General features: G+C 41.2%; 1 protein-coding gene across 9 annotated transcripts in view; it reads left to right on the forward strand.

The window, feature by feature from the left end:
• arhgef28a (Rho guanine nucleotide exchange factor (GEF) 28a) overlaps nt 1-24900 on the forward strand; it is a 378379-nt gene that overhangs the window by 138116 nt on the left and 215363 nt on the right. For 8 of the 9 annotated variants that reach the window (XM_069937151.1, XM_069937160.1, XM_069937184.1 and 5 more), the window contains 2 exons: nt 5641-5714; nt 8448-8517. In XM_069937151.1, coding sequence (XP_069793252.1) covers nt 5641-5714; nt 8448-8517 — 144 coding nt within the window. Of the gene's footprint in view, nt 1-3817; nt 4083-5640; nt 5715-8447; nt 8518-24900 lie in introns of those variants that run through there. The other variant, XM_069937211.1, reaches the window with a different exon arrangement.

A 24900-nucleotide genomic window follows, 5' to 3' on the forward strand; every position in this document is an offset into this window, starting at 1 on the left:
TTGGAGGTCTGTGACTAGTGATGCACCACAGGATTCAGGGATGGCCATATTGCTATTTATCATCTCTATCAATGATTTGGATGAAAATGTATATGGTACGATTATCAAGTTTGTGGAGGATCTAACGTGTCTGGTATTGTAGATACTGAAGCCAGTTGCCACAGATTGCAGCAGGATCTTGATCAGTTGGGCAGCTGAACAGAGGAATGGTTGATGAAATTTAATGCAGAGAAATGTGAGGTGTTGCATTTTGGGAGGACTGACATTTAGGACCCACACAGTGAAGGAAAGGGATCTGTATGGTGCGATCAATAACCACAAGCAGACATGAAGTGAGTGATTAAAGGCTTTAATATCCACAAACATCGGGCATGTCTCTACATGCTGTTGGCCCAAATCCAAGCTGGCATGGAAGAAGAAGATTAGGGTTATCAGCCTTTATTAGGAATCTGTGGGGTGGAGTTACAGGGTCAGAAGCGGGCCAGCCTGTACAGTCAAATGTGGTCACACCTACACTAACATGTTTCACCTCATTCACCCTCCTGGTGGGGTGAAGTGGGACAGCGTCCATCATTACCGGTCATGCAGTCTTGAATAGTTCACAGATTGAGCCAGTCTGGTGGCCTTATCTGCCGCTCCAATTGCCTCATTACTGGTTGTGTCATCAGCTCTTGCAGGATGATGACCTGTATGGTGGACTAAATGTCCGATGGCTGAGCTGTGTTGGTCTGAATGGGTTCTGGGGGTGTGGTGGCGTTGGTGGTTCAGTTCATGGTTGTAGGGGTGGTGGGGGTTGTAGGGGTAGTGGTGTTGGGGTCAAGTGGTCATTTGTTTGGATGGTAGAAGGGATCGGCTAGTCACTGAAAAGGACCTCTGGGTGAACTTACTCTGCTGGGGCCCCTGCTCAAGCCAGGTCATGGACGGACACTCTGTCTTTCCATCCATCCGTGTACTGTACGAGGGCGTACTGGGATTCCAAGCTGGTGGTGCACTTCCTCGACCAGTAGGTCCACCTTGTTCGTCCTAACGTGTCTGCAGATAAGCACGAGTCCTGGGGTTCCCAGACTGGTAGTGTGGTTCCTAATGCCAACCTCCTAGGGAAGGAGAACAGTATCTCGTGGGGTGGCGTTCATAGCAGTATAGAGTAAGGATCTGGTGGCATGTAGCACTTCCAGAAGGACCTCTTGCCACTGGAAGACAGACATCCCTTTTGAATTGAGGGCCAAGAGGATTGCCCTCCAGATCATGCCATTCTCCCTTTCCACCTGTCTGTTCCCACGGGGGTTGTAGCTGCCGGTTATGTTTGTGGCTATACCCTCTGACAGGAAATATTGGTGCAACTCTTCACTCATGAATGACAACCCCCAATCACTGTGAACTTAACTAGGGTTTCCGAACGAGGTGACGAGATTGTGGAGGGCTTTAATGTCCATGGGCATGGCCATATCTGGGCAGGGAATGGTGAATGGGAAATGTGAGTACTTGTCCACTATATTCAGGATTCATGGATGGGAGGAGGCCCTTGAAGTCCATACTGAGATGTTCAAAGGGGCGAGTGGCCTTGATCAGCTGAGCTTTCTCCGGCTAGAGAACAGTTATGGGTCAGATCCCTGATTTCATCCATAGAATGGGGGAGGTTCTGGGTCCTCATGAAGTAGTAGAGCCTGGTGACTCCAGGGTGACAGAGAGTATCATGGAGGGCCTGGAGGCGATCTACTTGTGCCCTGGTGCAGGTTCCCCAGGACGGCGTCGGGTGGCTCATTGAACTTCCCAGGCCAGTACAAGATCTCATAATTGTAGCTGGACAGTTCAATTTTCCACCTCATAATCTTGTCATTTCTAATCATCCCCCACTGTTTATTGTTAAACATAAATGCGACGGCTATCTGGTCTGTCAGCAGGGTGAATGGCCTGCCGTCCAGATAGTGTCTCCAGTGGTGCACAGCCTCCACTATAGCCTGTACCTCCTTCTCGATTGCTGAGTGCCTGAGTTTGGGGCTCTGGAGGGTCTTGGAAAAGAATGCCACGTGCCTGCCTGCTTGGTTCAGCATGGTAGCTAGGATAAAGTCGGAGGCATCGTTCTCCACTTGGAAAGGGATGGAGTCATTAACGACATGCATCACCACCTTGGCAATCTCATCTTTGCGGGCCTTCGCTGATGGGGGAAATGTGGTGGTTTGCACTAGGAGGTGGGCCTTGTTCACATAATTGGGAATCCATTGGGAATCACAGAAGAACCCCATGCACCTTTTCAAGGCTTTGAGGTTTTGGGGCAGTTGGAGTTCCAGAAGGGGGTGCATGCGCTCACGGTCGGGTGCAATGATGCCATGCTCCACCATGTACCCCAGTATTTCCAGACGCGAGGTGCGGAACATGCACTTTTTCTGATTGTATGTTAAGTTCAGGGCTTTAGCGGTGGCAGGAACTTGCGCAGGTTTGCATCATGTTCCTCCTTCCACTCTTTTATACTGACACTCACCAGCATTTTCTTATACTTTGGTGAAGGGTTCAAGTCCGAAACGTCAGTTAAATATCTCTGCCTTTGCTACATAAAGGACATTTTGACCTGCTGAGGCTCTCCAGCATTGTATGTTTTTACTTCATCCATGGTGTCCATAGAATTCTGTGTTTTATCTGTTATACTTCGTGTCCCTCATTGTTAGGGTCATGGTGCAGCACCCACGGATTTCCATGGAGTGGGATTTGGGCACTAGAGCTACCTTACATTTTGCAGGGGACACTGTAAGAGAATAGCATTGGACCGTGCCTGGGTGTATAAACCTTTCAGTGCTCCCCGTGTTGAATAGGCAGCCCGTGGTGCGACCATTTACCTCTATGTGCATCATAGAGCATGCCAGTTGGTCTGCCTGCTCTGGTCCAGCAGGAAGGAGGCCAGGGTTAGGTCGTTGTTCGAGTCGCTGCTGCTGTAGTGTCGAGATAGCTGCCACCTAGATGGCCGCTCTGAAGATCCCAAAGATGGCTGCCCCCATGGATTGCACATGGTAGAGTCTGGAAGAGATGCTGGATGTGACATCATCCTGTGTTGTCTTCCTCCTGTTCCTGCCATTCGGTCCTCGGCCTCCAGAAGTGATGCTGGAAGTGAGTCAATCCAAGACGGCGACATGGGTCACAGCCCACAAGCAGCACTGCTGGAGGAAGGTTTAGAACAGCATACCTTGGCATGGGGCCCCTTCCTCCTGCAGTTCAAACAGGTCGCGCTATGGACTGGACAGTACTTCCTCAGTGTTTGGTCTAGCTTCAGTAGTTGCACCTCGTGTGCTCCACAGCGGCAGTCAGTTTCCGCAAATCCCAAGATGATGGCACATGTGCTCCCCATCTGATGGCTGTGTGGCTCGCAGTGTAAGCCTCAGCATTCTTCTGGGCTGTCTCCAGAGATCAAGCCATCTGGATGACTTCCTGTATGATCTGACTGTCTTTCTCTGGGAGTTGCTCACAGATGTGATTGGAACAGAAGCTGGGCACTAGCTCATCGCAGTTGAACTCCTCTTGGTAGACCACCGCGGTCACATCTGCGCACCCACAGGCTCGTCTAAGCTTCCTCATGGCCCTCACAAAGTCATCGATGGACACACCGGGGGCCTGGCATTGGGTGACCAGCTGGTAATGTGCATATATAGTGTTCATGGGAGCACTGTTTTACTGCCACAGCAGGGCCAATGTGTCCTCATACTTTTTGCAGTCCTGTATTATTTGGTAAGTTCGGTGGCCCACCAATGAAAAGAGCAGATCGAATTTGTCTATGTCTGCATCTTGTGGTGCCTCATGTAGGCCTTTAAGCAGTGCAGCCACATATCAAACATGATGGAGGCCGCTGGATCCATGGGGTCGGTCTCCAGCTTCTCCACTTAGATCAACTTGTCCATGGCAAGTACTCTGGATATTAAATTGTGGTGCAATCAATAACCACAAGCAGACATGAAGTGATTAAAGGCTTTAATATCCATAAACATCGGGCATGTCTCTACAACTTGCTGGCCTGGATCCAAGGCTGGTATGGAGGGAGGAGACTAGGGCTATCAGCCTTTATTGGGAATCAACGGAGAGGAGTTACAGTGTCAAAGGTGGGCCAGTCTATATAGTCTAGTGAGGTCATGCCTGCACTGCCATGTTCCACCACAATCTGGGTAGTACTGTAGAGAAGAAGGATTGAGGAATACAGGTGTATAGTATCTTGAAAGTAGAATCTCATATAGATAAGGTGTCACAAAGGCTTTCAGTACATTAGCCATCATCAGTCAGAATATTGAGTACAGAAGTTGGAAGGTCATGTTTAAATTGTATAAGATGTTGGGAGGCCCAATTTGAAGTTTTGTTTTAGTCACCGTGCTATAGAAAAGATGTTGTCAATCTCGAGAGGGTGAAGAAAAGATTTACGAGGATGTTGCCAGGACACAGGGTTCTGGGCTATAGGGATTGGTTGATCAGTTTGGAGCCTGGAACGCAGGGGTGATCTCATAGAGGTACACAAAATTGTGAGAGGAATAACTCAGGCGAATGAAGAAAATCTTTTGCCCAGGGTAGGGGAGTCAGTAACCAGAGGTTGGAAGTTTAAGGTGAGGTGGGGGGGGGGGGGGGGAGAGATTAATGGGAACCTCAGTGGTAAGATTTTTTACACATAGGGTGATGGGTGTATGGAACAGGCTTCCAGAGGAGGTGATTGAGGCAGGTACTCAAAGTTTCAAGGTTCCTTTCATTGTCACATAATAAAGCATTAAAAACTTTTGCCTATAGTAAGGCAAACAAAGAGTTGCCATGAGCATTGTCTGGCGCCACCAACAATAGAAGAAAGGGAGAAATAGAAACATAAGGATCCCTTCAGTGTCACTCCGCATGTATAGATTCACCTCCAGAGCTCCCACAGCCTCTGCAGCCACAAAGACTCCAGTTTAAACCATTGGCAACGCGAGCTCCAGGTTCAAACCTCCAATATGATTAGGAAGCCCGAGGCACTTCGGGAGCCTTTCTTGCCCTCAGCCACCTCTCGAATCCCAGTCCAATACCTGGTTCCTATGAGCCAGTCTCCAGCCCGCAGCCCATGTGAGTCCTTCGACTGCAAGTCACCAACAGCCCCACAGCCTGTGTGGGTCCTTCAGCTGCTGAGTCCTTCGCTGGTACTACTGCAATATTTAAGGAAAAATTGGACGGTTACATGGATAGGGGAGATTTTGAGGGATATAGCCAGGTGTGGTTGGGACATTTTGGCCGGTGCAAGCATGACACAATGAGAATATGCATCCATTTGTGAGAAATCCAATGTAGCAAGGAATTCAAAGGTAATGCTTGGGGAGTATAGAGAATGTAGAATTGCCCAGAATAGTTGAATAGTTTTGGAAGTATTTGGAAGGATAGGTAGATGGGTGAGACAAAGTAAGAATGTGTGACATATGCCTTGCCTATTGCTAATTTAAGGGTTATAAAGTTTAGTATAATTCCAGGAAAGGTCTAAATGAAGTATGTTATGCTATGAATACAAGAAACTTACTTCAACAGGACTTTGACTTGCAAAGCGGGTGCAAAAAAATGGAGACTCCAGATACGGCAATATCTCACTTGTGGGAGGTTGGAACTAAACATTGAATTGCCAAAGTTATTAAAATTTATTTTTATTTTTTCAAACAGGATCTTGTTTTGAGAAGCTTACCTGTGAAAGTGATCAGTCACCAGAAAACCTAGATAGGAAGGCCTGTGTTGAGGTAATTGGTTTATTGATTCTCTATCTAACTAGTTTTGAATATCGCACTAATTTATTTGAGCTTTTATTGATCAGATATTATACATAGAATCACCATTATTTATTTCTTTTCCTGAGTATTTTTGTTTGAAACTTGCAGTTTATGTGGCTTTTGAAGACAAAAGGGGAGGTGTTTTATCCTATCTACGTTAATCAAATGAGTTGTGAAACCTTTTAATACAGTTTGATTTTTTGAGAACTTGGGAGCAGATATTTTTGTAAATAATCAGTTACCTCATGTGAGTTGCATAGTCCACATTTCTGTTTTAGATCCTTGAGTCTAAACCACTGATGAGTTAATGCATTAAGAATCTTGGAGAAGCTATACGTATGTCAGCACAATATCATGACTGAAGGGCCTGTACTGTGCTGTAATATTCAATATTCAATGTTTCCATTCACATCCAACAATGTGCAAAACTATCTGAGGCCATTTTCATGATTTTTTTTTTACCCTTGCATGGTCCCTGACAGAAGCCTAATAGTCTGAATATGGCTGAGATTGCCTGATTTTGGAAGCCAAGCAGGCTCAGGCCTAACCAATGCTAGGAGCAGAGGCCGCCTAGGAACACCAGGTGCAGAAGGTTTCTGTGAGGGGCGCTGGACAAAGTGGTGACTCTGTCTACAAAGTGGTAGACAGAAGTTAAAGAATTTCATGTATGTTACATTGTAAATGTAGTATTACTTGACAATAATGGAACCTTTACTTTTACTCTGCCTTTCATAGTTCATAATGCTTGTGATCTTTGCCTTCCCCAAACCTCCACCTGTTGATCTTGTGGTCTCATCTCATTGTATGTCCCCAGAACACTAATCACACCTTGGCTTCCAATTGTGTTCCCCAGCTACTAACCTACTATCATAGAAACCATGCCTCGTCCTATCTCTGCCTGACAACCAAACCTTGTCAACTGCCGATCTCTTGACAATCAACCATTCGTTGGCTCTGGAACCAAGCCCCCAACTATTGATCCCTGTAACCATTTAGTAACCCTGACTTTGATCCCATCCCTTAACTAGTAATACTAGTCCATAACAACCAAGCCTAAGCTTAGCCTGTGGATACTACTTGTATCCCTGTGCAATCCTGGGGACTCAGGCTTGGCCCCATTCCAGAAACCTTCTAATTTCCTTTGTGCACTCTGTACCAATAGAGGATGTGGAGAAAGGGCCTTGTTCCATGATGAATTATCCTGCATCAAGCACATAAATAAAAAAGCATTTGTTTGCCATCTGAATAATATAAGTATTCTAGAAATCTGCAGATAATGGAGCAACAGACAAAGTGCTGGCCTCATTCATTGGTAAACAAAAGACAGTTGACGTTTCAGACTGAATAGACTGTTGAAATTTGCATGGATGCTACCTGACCTGCTGAGTTCCCCCCAGCACTTTGTATGTTGTATCTGAATTATCTAAACTTTGGAACTGCCAATCATTTTTATTTACATGAAATGAACATCTAGGATGATGAATTAGATTATCGTAAGAGTTAATGCAAAAATGCGCAAAGCATTTTTTTAGTAATGTTCCTCAACTTGGCTGATGTGTGTGTAAAATGAAGCTACTAGTTTATGTCAAGATACAAATTGAATTTATGAACCTTGTGGTATAATTTATAACATTAGATGAATTGATTCAGGTTTTTTTAAAGAATGGTCTTTTAAAGAGCATTCACTTGTTTGTGTCTTGACAGAATTGTGAGCCTCTCACAATAACTTCTTTAAGATCTTATCAATTGCACTCAATTGATTTGTGTGTCGTATTTAGTTACTTAAAATTAATCATTACAATCAGCCTTTGAAAGGTTTTATATTAAAATTGGGCTCAAAGAAAGGCAGCAGTGGATACACTGAAACTGTATTTTAATGTAGTTTGAATGCACAGCAATGTGTAATGAGCTGACCTGAAGGCTTTGATGTAAATTAATGAAACATTTACAGATCTGACCGAACTTTGATTTTTAAAAATGCATATATTAATAAAGTGAGTAATTATCCAATTTAACATATAACTAAAGATCAGGTATGATAAGGTACATTGGAAACAAATTTTGAAGGACTTATATTCAGGGTAGATAAGGTGCCAATAATTTCTTAAGTACTATACTGTGCAAATCTGGACTTAATTTACTCTTGGATAAGGCAGTTGTCAGCTATAATTTATAGAGTAAAAGAAAGAAGTAAAATTAAAAAAAAATAGGCCCTTTATAAATCTTGAAATATGCATGTTCATCACTGTTGTACAAATCATTTGGATTCAACTCCAATCGATGAAATATTATTAAAGATTAATTGAATGGTGCATAAAATAATTTTCCTTTATTGCGCACACCTTGTGTATGGTAAAATATATATTGCTAGTTACAGATGCTGCAGGATTATCTCGTATTTTTTATTGTTCATTTTTACATTGAAAATGTTTATTTATGACCACACATTAAGATCCAAGTTTTTGCTCTTTGGCAAAGATATAGAAAAAGTAGTTTTCTTTTTGGCCACACTTGCACTATTCTGAGAACCTGGTTGTTGGCTGATTGTATTTCTTTGTAATTGTTAATTTTTTCTGTAAGGAACAAAAATGGTTTAAAATTGCAGTTGGACTAACTTTCACAAAGAAAATCGCAATTCATTTCCAGATATTAACTCTGTTATTTTTGTTGTAAAGACTAATTGATTTTCTTCCATGGATTTAGCACATTGTCATGGTGACGGAGCAAACAGGGTCATCACTGAATGAAGTCGATCAAAACTCATTGGATGCAGGTAATGAGAAAACTTCAATGTCCAATAACTTTTCATATATTGTTATGAGCCCAGAGGGTTCTCCAGATGATCCTCTTTCTTTCAGGTCACCTTTCAGTCTGCCAGTCTTCTCCTTTGACCAGGCAGTCTTCCAAAGTTTGCCAGCTTGTCCCTCTGGAACTGATTTCTGTGACTCCTTCTCTCTCACTCCCTCCCTCTCTCTTTGAGAGCAAAGCTGTTCTGCCACACTTGCAAAGATCACATGTTCCCAGGCAAGCTGTATGTTGATACTTTGTTGCCTCTTGCAAAAAGAAATCTACAAAAGTCCTTCAAATATTCTGTGTTTTACAATGTATGTGTGCAAGCTACTCTAGCAATTTCTCTCAAGCCACCTCTAAATACCCTGTTACATTATCGTTGTTCTATAAGTTTAATCTGGGAGATGGGGAAGTGCAGAGAGACCTAGGGGTTCTTGTGTACCAGTCACTGAAGGCGAGCATGCAGGTACAGCAGACGGTTAAAAAGGAAAATGGTAGGTTGGCCTTCATATCAAGAGGGTTTGAGTATAGGAATAAGGATACCTTACTGCAGCTGTACAGAGCCTTGGTGAGACCCCACCTGGAGTATTGTGTGCAGTTTTGGTCACCTTATCTAAGGAAGGATGTTCTTGCAATGGAAGGAGTGCAAAGGCAATTCACCAGGCTGATACCTGGAATGGCAGGAATAACTTATGAGGAAAGATTGCACAATTTGGGATTGTACTCACTGGAGTTTAGAAGATTGAGAGGGGATCTCATAGAGACATATAAAATTCTGGCAGGACTGGACAGAATCGATGCGGAAGGGATGTTTCCAATGGTGGGGGAGTCCAGAACCCGGAGCCATGGTTCGAGGATAATAGCCAAACCATTTAGAACCGAGATGAGGAGGAATTTCTTTACCCAGAGGGTAAAGAATCTGTGGAATTCATTGCCACAGAGAGCAGTAGAGGCAGGTTCATTGAATATATTTCAGAGGGAATTAGATATATTTCTTCAGTATAAGGGAATTAGGGGTTACGGAGAGAAGGCGGGGACGGGGTACTGAACTTTAAGATCAGCCATGATCTCATTGAATGGTGGAGCAGGCTCAAAGGGCCGAATGACCTACACCTGCTCCTATCTTCTATGTTTCTATGAATCGCAAAATTGAGAACAGAATTAACTTTAACATTTGAATAAATAATGAATAAATTAGATTTTACCAGAACAGCTGTTAATATTTGAAAATTAAAACAAAGGACTTAGCAATAGTTTTGATGGTCAACATTATTATGGTTCCAACTTTAATTAATAAATTGTAAAGGGATTTAGGTTACAATTGATGCCTCAGTTTAACGTAATTAGTGCGAGATTAATATACTGGCGAAAATAGGAGGGAGAGGGAATGCCCAATGAACCATCAATGGAGAGGGAATGTCCATTGACCACACATGAGAGGAAATGCCCAGAGACCACTAATGGAGAGGAAGTGAACCATTGTGGAGAATAAATGCCCAATCCATCATCAATAGATAGAGGATGGCCAGTGAATGCTCAGCTTTTGAAGCACTGCTTGTACGTTCTAGTGAAACACAAAAAATGAAATGCAAAACAGGACTGGTGCCTTGTGTTTCCTTGATTTAATTACTCCACCACTGAATGAATGGGAGTTTATTTTCATATGCACAAGAATAATGCATTAAATGCAATAAAAGTTACCTGCTGCAGCTTCCCAGTTAAGGAAAACACAGAACATAGATTAAGTCTAATTAAGATACCACGGATAGAAAAAAGATGATGAACATAAAAAGGAAAAGAAAATGTTAATAAATCTTCACAGTTGGTTGGATAAAAGTGCAAAAAGCATGTTCTCTTGATGGTACAGACTTTGGGTGGTCTTGTAGCAGCGATATGGTTCAGGTAATATGGGGAAGTTCATGAGCATGATTACTGTGTGAACGAAACTGCTCTTGAACCTTGAAGTGTTGGACAAAAGGCTTTTTTAACCTTCTGACTGAAGGTAGCAGCATGGCCTGTATGTTGGAGAATGGGGAATTCTCTCCCCATTTAAATTAAATTTTAAAATATTTCAAAAGGGGAGAGAATTCAGAAAGCAGAGGTCCAAAGGAATTTTTGAGTTTGAATGCAGGATCCTCTGAAAGGTTAACTTACAAGTTGATTCAGTAGTAAGGAAGGAGAATGCAACATTAGCATTTATTTCAAGAGGACTAGAATATAAAAGCAAGGATGTAATGCTAAGGCTTTACAAGGCATTGGTCAGATCAAGTATTCAGCAGTAGGAGTAGTTTTGGGTCACATATAGAAGGAATGATGTTGGAGAGGGTCAAAAAGAGAATGATCTGAGGGATGAGAGGTGGGAGGTTTAGCATATGAGAAGCTTTTGATGGCTCAGGGCTTGTACTTGTTGGAGATTAAAAGGATGACGGGGAATCTCATTGAAAGGCCTGGATAAAGGGGATGTGAAGAAGATATTTCCAGTCTTGGGCCAGAGGGCACAGCCTCAAAATAAAAGGACATGCCCTTAGAACTAGGATGAGGACAAGTTTCTCATGTGTTGAATCTGTGGAATTTGTTGTAACAGAGAGGTGTGGAAGCAAAGTCACTGGAAATATTTAAAGCAGAGGTTGAAAGCTTCTTGATGAGTAAGGGTGTCAAAGGTTATGAGAATGGAGTTGAAAAGAAAAATACATCTCCTATAATTTGAATAGCAAAGTAGACTTGATGGACTGAATGGTCTAATTCTGCTCTGTCTTCTCCAATTTCAACAGAGATCCCTCAACCATTCTTTTTGAGCTCTTAGTCAATATTTTTCCTTCATCCAATACTACTAAAACTGGTCTCCCTCCCTCCATCCCTGCCTTCCTCCCAGTTCTTATAAGGGATCTTTTTATCTAAAATGTGAGAAATACTCTAAAATCTGAATCTTTAAAAAAAAAGTAGCTCTGCTTTTTTCCCCACAATTTAAGCTTCTGAGTATCTCTCACATTTTCTGTTTTTATTTTGAATTGCCAACATTTTCCCTAAAACAAATAATCTGCTCATTTATTTCACTGATTTTAGTAGCACCTTGTGCTTGAATTTGCTATCATGTTCCATCTATTATATTTCAAAAATACTCTATCAGTTACCATGCAATGTTTCTCTTTTCCCTGTATTTCACATTGTTGTTAATATTCCCTTCAATATAATTTAGTGCCAAGATTAAAGAAGCCCTGGCAGATCCACTGTTAACTTTTATTTTCCTCCCAACCCCCCAAATGTTTGTCAGTCCGAAATGTTCAATCTGAAACCACAGTGTAGAATTCAACTGATGATAATCTTCAGAAAACACCTTCCAGTAATAATACTTCATCCTTTGTGTTGTCAGTGCAATTAGTAGACTAACTCAACTTCTTCAAAGCTACAAAGTTGATACTTAGCAGCCGTGGGTCGTCAAAGTGTTTGGTTCATTGAAATAGTTTGTGATATCCTGAGAAAGATAAGTGTTAATTGGAATGCGGTTTTGAGTTTCTTTTTGTAACAATTTCCACTGGGAGGCAATAATTTAGTTACCTCCTCAAAGAATTCCAGCAGCTTACTGAGACATTGGCCCCCTGCTCGTATGAGTGATGATAACAGCTAATGTTCTTGTTCCTCTTTGGAAAGATGCTGGAAGGATTCCTTATGAGGTTATCAAATGATTTTGACACAGTGGATATTGACTAATTGATTTTATGCCTAAACCCCTATTTTCAAATATTGAGAAAGCATTTATAATGTTGTAGACCCAATCTTAAAATTGTTTTAAACATACAGCACCCTAACAGGTCCATGAGCCCATGCTGCTCATTTACACCCAATTAACCTACAATCCCTGGTAAGTTTTTATGAAAGGTGGGTGGAAACCAGAGCACCTGGAGAAAACCCACACAGTCACAGGAAGAATATACAACTTCCTTAAAGACAGTGTGGAATTTGAACATTGTTGCGCTAACCACTCACTAAACTGACTGTGCCACTCTGAGAAGTAACATGACCAAGTATTTATTTGAATTTTGTAAAATGCAACTTTTTTTACTCGTACAAATAGTCTTTCTGTTGATTTTTTCTCTCTCTCTTCAATGGCTCCCAGTACGAAGTTTCATTTACACTTTTCTTTTGCCTTGTATATTTACTCAACTACAATATCTTGGTTTTGATAAATTCCTCAGAAATATAGTTTTCTGTGAACAAAATAATTCTTTGCTTGCAAACTTCAGCATGTTCACTGACTGTGCACACCTCCTGTTTCTAAAGTTTATTCTCTGTGATCCTTTTAATCTAATCTTTTAATGTCATCTTACTCATATTTGATCCTTGGTATGTTTCCATTTATTTTTTCTCATCTGCTTTTGAATGCCTATCAACATAACAACTAAACACTGGAAATAAAGTTTAAATTAGCATCAATTTTAATATTAACAGTATGTTTTCCCCAACATCCTAATTTATCATCTGATTATTAACAAAGATTGATATTCTGAGTGTTCCTTTCCAATTGCTCAATTATCCACATTTTAACAATCACTTGACATGGGTTATTTTCACACTCTCAGGCGGCACACAGTACAGAAAAAGGTTTGAAAACCACTGTTTTAATTGTACCCAATTGACTTGTTATGTGCACGGTTTCATAACTCCAAAGGAAATGGGCCCAGGACAAGTTTTCTCAAGCAAAATATTTCATTAACAAGTGGGTCTAGAGCAGTGATTGTCAACCTTCCCTTCCCACTCACACACCACCTTAAGCAATCCCTTGCCAATCACAGAGCACTTGTGGCATAGGGATTGCTTAAGGTGGAATGTGAGTTTAGGGGGGCAGTTTGAAAATCTCTACTGTAGACTGTTCAGTAGGATTCGAGTCATTACAAGTCTTGACAGTTCGTTTTCTTCCACTGATGTTGCTTGACTTGCTGAGTTCCTCCAGCAGAATTTTTTGCTCTATATTCCAGCATCTGTAGTCTCTTGTGCCTCTGAACAGTACTTCCTCTACAATGTGTACTGACTTACTTCCCCTAACACTAATAAAGCATGCAATAAATAAATAATACTAACTAGGACTCCCCTCTGTTTGCTGGGACACAGTTTTTTAAGAAATCTAGCAAGTGTTCACTCTTCTTTATGCCTCGTTCCCTATAATATGATTAAACCAATGCTCTCCCACCCAGCCTCTCACCTTCACTCTTCAAAAACTTGGAATTGTCCAAAACTCTGCTGTCTTTAAGTTACACAATCCACTATCCATTCACTTTTTTCGCCCTTGTTAAACCAGGTTAAGTACTGGCACAGCAATACCTTAATTTTAAATCATACATCCTTGTTTCCATGAATTGATCCCTGTCCTATCTTTCTCATCTCCTGCCCATTTTATCCCTCAGGATCTTCAATTCTGGCCTCTTGGTATTCCTAAATTTAATTCCTTCAGCCTTGAACAACCCAGGCTCTAATCTCTCATATTTTCTCCTTGCATTTTGCCTCTCTCCCCCACCAAGATGTCTTATCAAACAGGTCCTTTGGCGAACATCAGACATTGTTCTTCCCACATTCCCTTCAACTGCTTCCAGACTCAGCCATTCACTACACATCAGAGACAAAGTGGGCCATTAACCCTCCAGTCCTCACATCTTTGGAATGTGGGAGGAAATCAGAACACTTAGAGGAAATCCAAGAAGTCACAGCGACATGTGGTAAAACCATAGACAGTACTAGAGATCAGGCTTGTGAGTTGTGAGGCAGCATCTCAAAAAGTGGTTCCATCGTAGTGGTGACTCTGAACTGCCATCTGCAATGAACATAGGAACATAGGAAATTGGAAGTAGGAACAGGAGTAGGCCAAAAAAGGCCCATCGAGCCTGCTCCGCCATTCAATACGATCATGGCTGATGTAATTTATGACCTAACTCCACCTACCTGCCTTCTCCCCATATCCCCTAATTCCTCTATCATGTAAAAATTTATCTAACCGAATTTTAAATATGTTTAATGAGGCAGCCTCAACCACTTCCCTGGTTAGAGAAATCCAAACATTCACTACAATGAGCTGCAAATAGGAAATTTTTCAGGTGTTGGGTTTTAGTGCAGTACACAAAAATGTTGGATAAACTGGGAAGGCCACACAGCATCCATAGAAAGTAAAAGGCAGTCAGAATTTTGGGCCTGAACTGTTCTTCAGGAATATCAAATGTGAGGCAGATGCCGGAATGAGAAGCTTTGGGCAGAGGGGTTGGGGGAAGGGGAGGAGTGTAGCATGTAAGAGGTAATTGGTGGAGACAAGTGAAAGGGTAGAAGAGAATGAAGCTGAGAAATGAAGGCAGAGAGCCAAGAAAGTTTGCTCTCTGATAGGAAAAGGAAGGGAAAGGGGTGGTAAGCTTCAGGGAGGGAAACCGAGGGATGATGGAAAGAGCAAGACTGGAGGTGGGGGTTAACAGAAATTGGAGAAGTTGATATTGATGCCATTTGGTTAAAGACTGCCGAGACGGATGATAAGGTGGGTTTCTCCAATTTCAGGTTTATTGTCAGAGTATATACATGACATCACATACAACTCTGAGATTCCTTTTTCTGCAGCTGAAGCAGAATTACCACTTATTTTAGAGCAAAAAAAGCTGTATACAGCATATACATTTAAACAAATAAAGAACTGCAAACAGATAATGAATGTAAACAAACTGTGCAGTACAGAGAGAATTTAAAAAAAAGTGTCCAAGTTAGAGTCCTTAAATGAGTCCCTGATTGAGTTTGTCGTTGATGGTGGAGGGGTAGCAATTTCCGGGTGGCCTCAACTTGGCAGAACATGAGGTCATGGCCAGACATGTCAATGTGTCAAGATGCTGTAGAATTGAAGTGATTGGTCAGTGACTGTTTGAACCTTATTGTACCATGATGCGGGTGCTACCTTCAGAAGAGTAAATCTGAGGAAAGCATTTGGAGTATTAAAGATCTGTGCTGATCATCTTACAAAGGTATCTTCAATATCTCACTCCAGCAGGGCATTGGTACCCATCTGTTTCAAACAGGCATCAATCATACTATTAACTTAACAACCTAACTTAACCCCCTTCTAATTCTAAGTGTACGTGTACGTAATGTATACATGTTCAGGAATGTTCTTTGCTTTAATAGTCCAGTCATTCACTTCTCACTTCTCCAAGTTCACCAGTATCAGGCAATTCTTATACTGTGCACAGAATTTAACATTGAGGAATTTTCACCAGGCTCTGGTGCTTAAAGGTAAATGGTTATTGCTCAGGAAGGTTCTTGTTGGTTACAGAGAGAGATTTGTTGCCTGTTGGACACACACCAACAGATTCCCTCCAATCAGTCACTTCTGTGTCTTGCCGAAGAAACTTGCCCCATCGTGGGTTTTCCAAATGATAACCTCTTCTTCCAGGTCACCACAGAGTTTTTCTTGTTTCCCTTATTTCAGTTCAATACTCTAGCCAGCCATTTCCTCTTGTGAGGACTACAACAATTTTCAACAGACTGAACTTCAAACTCACAACCCGTCTTCAAATTGGGATTTTCAACGAGCTGCCTGCTTGTCATGTTGCAGCCTCAAAAGCCACTGTAGAACTGACCTCTCTCTCTCTCTCTCTCTCTCTAAGAGAAAAATCCTGTTCCTTCTTTCCTCTCTCTCTGCTAGTAAAAACCAACCTCTCCCAAGGCTCAAAACCCAATCCTTGAAAGATCTTTATCAGCACTTGAGCCTGGACTTCTCCATTTGCACCTGCTTTTGAAATTCCTCCCAACAGTTCCATTGTCTCTGCAAAGTCACAGGAGCCTGAATGTCTGGCTTCAGCAAAGCTCTTGCATTTTAAATGAGATGTGAAGTGTAAGTATCTGTTTGTGAAGTGACCTACACTAAACCCTCACGATCTATTGCTTTTATATAGACATATTTAAATATAATATATAATATAACTAACAATTTTCTATTTTGTGAAATACAACATGGCGGTCACCAAGGCCAGCTCTTGCGAGATGTTGGCCACCCCTGCCATATTCTCTATTTTACAGAGACCTCTACTTTCACCCCAAAAGTGTAATTTTTTATTTACAATTTTTCTTTATTTAAAAAAAAATAATTTTTGATCATATGTACAGATGGCCTTAAGTTGCATAGTTGTAAGTCAGGGACTACCAGAACCTGATTAAAACCGGACTCTACCTAAAGTGATCAAACTAGGTTGTACCCCAGCTTACAATTCTTTTGATATCCAATCAGTCTCTCAGCCAAAGCATATATCAGATCTCCTTAAGTTTGGGGTGGGTAACCAGGTTCTATTGCCACCCACTACAGAGGGATGCACTTTCTACATTTATTTAGAAAAGGTCTGGCTCTAATTTTTTTGAGTCAAAAGCGGTTTTTACACAGAGATCCTGCAACACTGCCTTAAAGAAGACCCATCATTAAGCCGGATTTGTTTGTTTACACTGAACCAAACAACGGCAGCATAATGCTGGGCCAGTGCATAATTTTACAAAGCATGCCAGCATTCTGGAAGCAAAAGAAACATGACTTGTAACACAACAGTGTGACAAATAATTTACACATACACATCCTAATCCTGGCCTGCCCGCTTGCCCTTTTTACACAGTCGTCGATTCGGTGCTGTGAATACCTCCGCTGCCAGCTTAAAGGCAGGACTACAGTGATTTTCCACCCCCCCCCCATTCTGTCTTCATACCTTTTACACAGAAGGTCTTGTGCAATAAAGGTGCAATATTCCCACCTTGAAGTGGTTGTGTAAAAGATGCTAAAGCTCCTCAATTCAGAATCTCCCCAATCAAAGAAACAGCTTTGCTTCATAAATCTGAGTATATCACCTTGTAAACTCATCTTGAAATCTCTACAGTTACTAAGTTATTTAAGGAATGATTCTGTTAAACATCTAACAATACAATTGGCTTCAGCAGCGTAGTTGGATATGTTACAGGAAGAGTGGCCAGAGTTCTGAATCATTGATCCGAAGACATGAAATGGAATCCCTCTGTGACAACTGGGGAATTTACATTTGTGTAATTTAATAAATCTGAAATTAAAAGAAGAATCCAGCCTCATTAACATCAACCAAAGGACTACTTAAATGAAATAAAAACCAATCGAGTTCACTCATGGCCTCAAGGGAAGTAATGCTGCTGTCCTAATCCACTCTAGCCTATAGTAAAAACATAATGCTGTAGAAACTCAGCAGTGTCCTTTAGATAGCAAAGGTAAAGATACATGACCAGTGTTTTGTGCATGAGCCCTGGGCGGCTACCTACATTTTGTCCTATCTTGATGAAGCGTTGGTTATGTGTAAAGGACCCTGTTTGACCTGCTGAGTTTCTCCAACATTGTGTTTTTACTTCAACTACGGTATCTACAGACTTTGTTTTTACACAGTGATCCTGCAACACTGTTGTTTTGCTTCCACTCTAGCCTATATGTGTGTGCAAACCCACCAAATGGCTCCACAGTTCAGGGTAACAAATAAAAGGCAGGAGTGTTTGTGCCATTCCATGAATATATAAATAAAAATTGCTGCCTTCTGTGTAACGACATGATGTTCTTCCCAAGTTGCATTGCCCAAAACTGTTCATTATTCTCCAGAGGCATAGTGATCAAATTAATGGATAAGTATCCAGAAGCTCAGAGATTCAGAGCTGCAAAATCATTTCAGATAATTAAATATCAAGTTTTTGTCAGTAATAGAGTGATGATGAAAGTCCTGGATAATTATAAAATTAATTAAGTTCACAAATGTCCTTTGTGGAAGGAAACCTACTGTACTACCTGATCAAATGTAGCTCCACACTGACCCTTAGTTGCCCTTTGAATTGCCTTGGGGAGTAGGGAAGAGCACCCTGCAGGATGAAAAACAAGACCTGTCAAAGGGCGAACAAACCCTCTTGTAGGGTAAATGGCCTTCCAGCAAACATGGAAGCTTGGGCTGGCCATTCACTGCAACAGAACTTCCCCCAGCCGTCTTGGACCTCACTATGCGCTGGGTCCGGGAGGGGATGTCGAGATGGTGGGTCTGGACCTGTGCAACCCTTACTCACCTAAATCCATTCACACACACTATGTTCCTTTCTATGGAGTGGGGTATCCTATATCAAACCCTTCAAACTGACTGAAAGGAGCCATCATCATCCTATAGGATGGATAGCCAGAAGATGAAAGAGGGAAGGGCAAGAAATGCTGGCCATTTGGTGAACCCATGAATAACTGTTGTGACTGGGAACCAGCCCTACATTCCCTTTAGCTTTTGATAAAGATGATCTGTGTGTCTTATGAAGGATCTGTAGCACTTGGGTGGTTTACACTTTCTTGCTAAGTATGGAAGTGGTTTTCAGACGTGGCAAGTTTGAACCACTGAACCACCACTCCACATGTCTTGCTGACTCAGGCAAAGCCATATCAGGCACACAGTGGGTTTAAATTATTTTTAAATTTAGACATACAGCACGGTAACAGGTTCTTTCAGCCCACGAGCCCGTGCTGCCCATTTACACTCAACTGAGTTGCAATCCCCGTACGTTTTGAAGGGTGGGAGGAAACCCGAGCACCCAGAGGAAATGCATGCAGACGTGGGGAGAATGTACAGACTCCCTGAAGACAGTGCCGGTTTCAAACCAGGGTCGCTAATCATTACACTAACCATGCCAGATCTAGAAAGAAAATAATGAATTGTATGATCTACACAATCCTTGATTTTGTTTAAAGATAAAGCAAATCAGAGAGCACTTGTACCCAAAAATGTAATCTCTCATCCAACTTTTTTTGAGTATAATTGATGAGAAAGTATTTTAATTGACAAGATGAAAATAAAAACTGCCGAACTTCTTAGAAAGACAAGCAGCAACAGAGGAGAGAAATAGTTAATGCTTGGATTGGTGATATTTCATTGTTACTGACAAATCTATAAACAAAACAGGTTTAAAGTTGCACAGAAGGGAGATGTTGGATACACCAATGAATATCGTCACTGGGTGGAGACTGGGAAGAACAGAATAACAAGCGACTGACTCAGAGAGTGTGGTGAAGACATGTTAATCGCAGAAGATCTGAGTGATGGGATGCAAATGGAGGGAAACAAACTAAAACTGAAAAGATTTAAAAAAGAAAAAAAGGTCAAAACCGCAACTTTAAGATATTTACTAGTGCGATAAAACATTAAAAATTCTGACGGTCTGAAATAAAATAAAACACATGAAATACTCAACAGATTAGCGAGCATCTATGGAAAAAGAAAGTTAATGTTTCAGACTTATGACCTTTCGTCAGAATTGACACGGAATAAACACTTGTGATTAAAAGTGTTTATTTCAGGATGGGAGGATGCAGCTGGAAGAGTGGGCCCAGGGTACATTCTTGGAGCACTCAATTATTTATGATACTCTATCACAAAGGAAGAATTGAGGCCTTGGTAGATCAGCCGTGATCGTATTGAATGGCAGGACTTGCTTGATCGACAAATGAAACCTGCTGGGTTCCTCCAACATTTCTGTACTTGATTACATTCCTGTTCCTATTTTACTGTATTCTTATAGGTGGAGGGGGGTGGGGGGGGCACAGAGTGTAAAGTATGCTGATGACACAAAGAAAGGAGTGAAGAGGGATGGTATAATAAGGATATTTGGACTCTGCAACTGAATACAATTAGTTGTAGTGAGTGGGCAAAATCATGGCAAATGGTGTGAGGCCATGCATTTTGGTAAGAGGAATGGACGGGCAGCCTATTATCTAACTAGAGGAAGATTGGAGATGAGTAAAGTATAGAGGAATCTAGATGTTCTTGAGTATGAACTTGCAAGTGGGCAAGTGCAACAAATGGGTGGGATGTATCTTATCCAAGAGTGTTGAAGTTTAGAAATAGGAAGATATTTTTACAATTGTAAAGAGTAATGGTGAGGCTTCACCTGCACTACTGTGTATAGATTTGGACCCCTTTTGTAAGAAAGGATACACTGGCATTGATGCTGTTTAAAAGAAACTTAAGAGGCTAATTCCTGGGATTGTCCTTTCCCATGTGCCTAGTGAAATATTATTTGGTCTTTAGAGGAATGAAGGGTGATTTTATTTCAACATAACAATCTGACAGGGTAGATGTTGAGATGTTTCCATTTTTGAGAAATCCTTGATCAAAGGCCATAGTTACCAAATTAGGGAGCATAGATAGGCTCAATTTGCCCACACTGACCAAAATGTCCCATCCACACTAATCCCACTTGCCTGCACTTGACCCACGTCCCTCTAAACTAGTGGCTCTCAACCTTTTTCTTCCCACTCACATACCACCTTAAGTAATCCCTATACCATAGGTTCTCTGTGATTAGTAAGGGATTACTTAAGGTGGTATGTGAGTGGGAGGGGAAGGTTGAGAATCATTGCTGTAGACCCAATTGCTTCTGAAATATTTTGCTTGAGAAAAATTGTCATTGGCCTATTTCCTTTGGAGTTATGAAACCGTGCACTTAACGAGTCAATTGGGTACAATTAAAACAGTGGTTTTCAAACTTTTTCTTTCCACCCACATACCACTTTAAGCAATCTCTTACTAATCACAGAGCACCAATGGCATAGTGGAAAGAAAAAGGTTGAGAACCAATGCTCTAAACTCATCCTTTTCGTTTTCTGTATCTGCCCATTTTTTTTCTTAAATATTGGAATAGTACTTACCTTATCCACACCTCTGGCAGCCCATTTCATACACTACACTTCTGTGTAAAAAAAAAGTTACCTCTCAGGTTCCTGTTAAACCTCTCCCCCTTCATGTTAAACACACGTCCTTTGGTTACTGGAGCAATCATTTACGACTGATGGGCATAGGAATAATTCCTTGCAGAGACTAGTGTTTTTCTACCCTCTCTCATGCCATCTTGGTTACCTTTACTCAACTGTAGCACCAACACATCTGACAGCTTTCCCCTCTCAAACTGCAGGGTGAATTCCATCACATTAAGATCAATACCTCCTCAGGGCTTCTCTACCTTAAGGTGCCTAATCAAGTCTGCTTCATTGCACAATTCCAAATGCTGAATTGTCTTTACCCTCATGAGCTTCAGCACAATCTGGTCTAAAAAGGAAATCTTGTTGGCATTCCACAAATTCATTTTCTTGGGATCCAGCACCAACCTGCTTTTCCCAGCCTCTCTGCATGTTGAACTCCACCCAAGACCACTGTAACATTGCCTTTCTTACATGCCTTTTCTAACTCCTGCTCTATTTTACACCTAATGTACAGACTGCTATTTGGAGGCCTGTATGTATCACCCATCAGGGTCTTTTTTTTAACCACTTTAGTTTTACCTCTACACACAAGTATTCTACATCCTTTGATTCTATTCTTGCTAAGGATTTGATTTCATTATTTTTACCAGCACAGGCACCCCACCCACTCTTCCCACCTGCCTGTCTTTACAATAGGATGCATGTCCTTGGATGTTTAGCTCCCAGCCGTGATCCTCCTTCAACTACGTCTCCATTACGTCCATGCTGCTGTACCTGCCAATTTCTAACTGCGGCGTAAGCTTATCTACTGTGTTTCATGCACTACATGCATTCAAATACAACATCTTCAGTCCCATGTTCAGCATCCTTCTCACATTTGTCTACAAGTTACCCAATTTTTTTTTCTCAACTTTTTGTCCTTTTTTTTATTCTGGAGATTTCAATAATCTTTGGAGACTTGAAAATTGCATTTTAAGCTTTTTTCTTTGAATACAAGAACAGAAATTCAAATGGGGTGGGGGGTGGGGGGGAGAGGGAGGAGGAACAACTATAGTGAGAACAAGTATAATTTTAATACATTTTAAAATTAGGCATACAGGATGGTACAGGCCATTTCGGCCCACGTGTCAATGCCGACCAATTTACACCCAATTTACCTACACCGCTGGTATGTTTTGAATGGTGGGTGGGAACAGGAGGCCCCAGGGAAAACTCATACAGACAAGAGGAGGGCATTCAAACTCATTACAGAGAGCGCAGGATTCGAACCCCAGTCCCAATCGCTGATGCTGTAACAGTGTTATGCTAAATGCTACACTAATCATTCCCACCCAAAGATTCATACAATTGATGGAGAGGGTGTTATTGAGTGTCATTTAAGGATCTTTACAGTATTCAGACATGCAATCCTCACATTGTTAGTACTTTGGGACTAGGATTCCACAGACAAACAAAGGGAATTCATCACCTAGGATTTATGAGTCTAAATCAACTTCTTTGTAATTGATATAAAAGCCTTGCATGGAATGATCTATCTGAATTCCATGCTATAAATTTGGATTAATAATTGAACTTGATTAATTAAGGTGGAAACTAACATTTATTGCCTATGTTATTTGAATGTAATTTAGAAGCAAAATGTGGACCCAAAGTAATTTAGAACCCTGCTAAGTTTATGAAGCTCATTATGATATGTCCCATGAGGTAGATTTTGGGCTTTTTAAAAATTATTTAACACAATTCAGATAGAGTCCATTATAAAGACCATTCCACTTTTAATCTTCCTCACTTAATTGTTTCCAGCATCTGTGACATTTTGTGTTCTTGCATCACTTTCAAACCTCTGTCTCCACCTCCTTCCACCTACCCCTCTTTTCCATTCAGGATTCTTATCTTGTCTCTACTTATCAATCAGCAGCTGCTGCTCTCAAGCACACCCCTCCCCCACCTGCCTCGAGCAGCCCATCATTATCCTTTCTCACATGGTTCTAGTTATGTTTGCCCCTGACTTACCCCCTTTATATGAGCTAGTTTCCCTCGACACTGAGTTCTGAATGAGGGACTACACCTGGAATGTTGACTATCCCTTTGTTTCCCACAGATACTTCTCAACCCACTTAGTTCCTCTAGCAGTTTGCATTTTGCTGCAGACGACAGCTGGCTCCTGTCTCGATTCAGAGAATAATTGTTAATGACTGGATTGGTTATGTGCCTGATGCATTCAGGAATTCTTAACAGTCACCACAATCTTGAGGATAATGAAGGATTTAGAGAGGCAGAATAGGGAAAAGTTGAACCATCAGCAGATGGTTCCAAAATTAGGGGGACATGGATTTAAAGGGTTGAACAAAAGATGCATGAGGTAGTTGAGGGACTTTTTCTATGTCCAGAGAGTGGCCAAGACGTGGAATTTACTACTTGTAACAGTGGTGGTAACAATGTCAATCTGAGCTTTAAAGGGGAATTGGATCGGAAAGAAATTCTTGTAGAGCTACTGGGAAAAAAACAAGGAATGGAAATGACGAATACTCCATGAGATGTCAATGTAAAGTTGATTTTGATTCTATACCAAGCCAAATCTGTTGGAAGAAATCTCATCTGATGGAGTCAGTTGAGAGAGGTGTAACTCCACAAGAGTTATGGTGGCCTTCCATCCCATGACCATTATACTCTGTTTGCAATGGAGAACATTTACTAGTGAGGCAGCTGATTCAGCTTGTTGAGAGGTGTCAAGGAGCATGTATTGCTCACAATCTGAAAAGGTTAGGCCCAAAACTGTACTTGGCCAAAAGCACTCGATTATTCGTCTTACTGGTTTAAAGAACTTAGACAGGTAAAGAGCTTGCCTGTGAGCAGATTAAATTCACTCAATGATTATTTTATTATTCTGAAAGTGACACTGAAGATGTGTTGATAACTCAATTTTGGCAAAAATATTGTTGAGCAATTGTTCAGGTTCAAATGTATTGCCATGACATCATATCACAAAAAACCCTGAGATTCATTTTTCCTGCGGGCCAAGCAGAATTTCTACTTATTGATTAGTGTAAACTGTACTCAAGAGCAAGATATTTATACAAAAGAGAGATATGTAAACAAAGAAATAAATATACACAAATTGTGAAAATGCAGAAAGTAAATATTCAGTAATAAATAATGTGTAAAGTAAGAGTCGTTAAATGAGTGTCATTTAATAAGTTGAGGAGTCTCATGATGGAGGGGTAGCAACTGTCTTGAACCAGACAATATAAGTCTTATGGCACCTATACCTCTTTCCCATAATGAGAACAGAGCATGTCCTAGATGGTGTGGATCCTTGATGATTGCTACTAAACCCTAAATATTGTGCCATGGATGTCCAATAGCTGATTCTAAAGTTTGGGCTTTGAGTTGCATGGCCTCAGCAGTCTTCAGATTTTATCCAGAACACCAGGAGCACCCTGACTGAATCAAAGAGTGCTTATAGAAAGAAATGAAGCCATGTGGGCATTAGGTCCATTTCAACTTCATCCAAAAGTGATCTAGTTAGAATCCCCATTGAAACTTTTGGCCAAGGTCGACTCTCCAAAGCCCTGGAGTTCTTTCTTTTCAATTGATTATGTGGATCCATTTTGAATACTGCAATTGAAT

Source organism: Narcine bancroftii, chromosome 1, assembly GCF_036971445.1.
Source record: "Narcine bancroftii isolate sNarBan1 chromosome 1, sNarBan1.hap1, whole genome shotgun sequence".
NCBI classification, from domain to species: Eukaryota; Metazoa; Chordata; class Chondrichthyes; order Torpediniformes; family Narcinidae; genus Narcine; species Narcine bancroftii.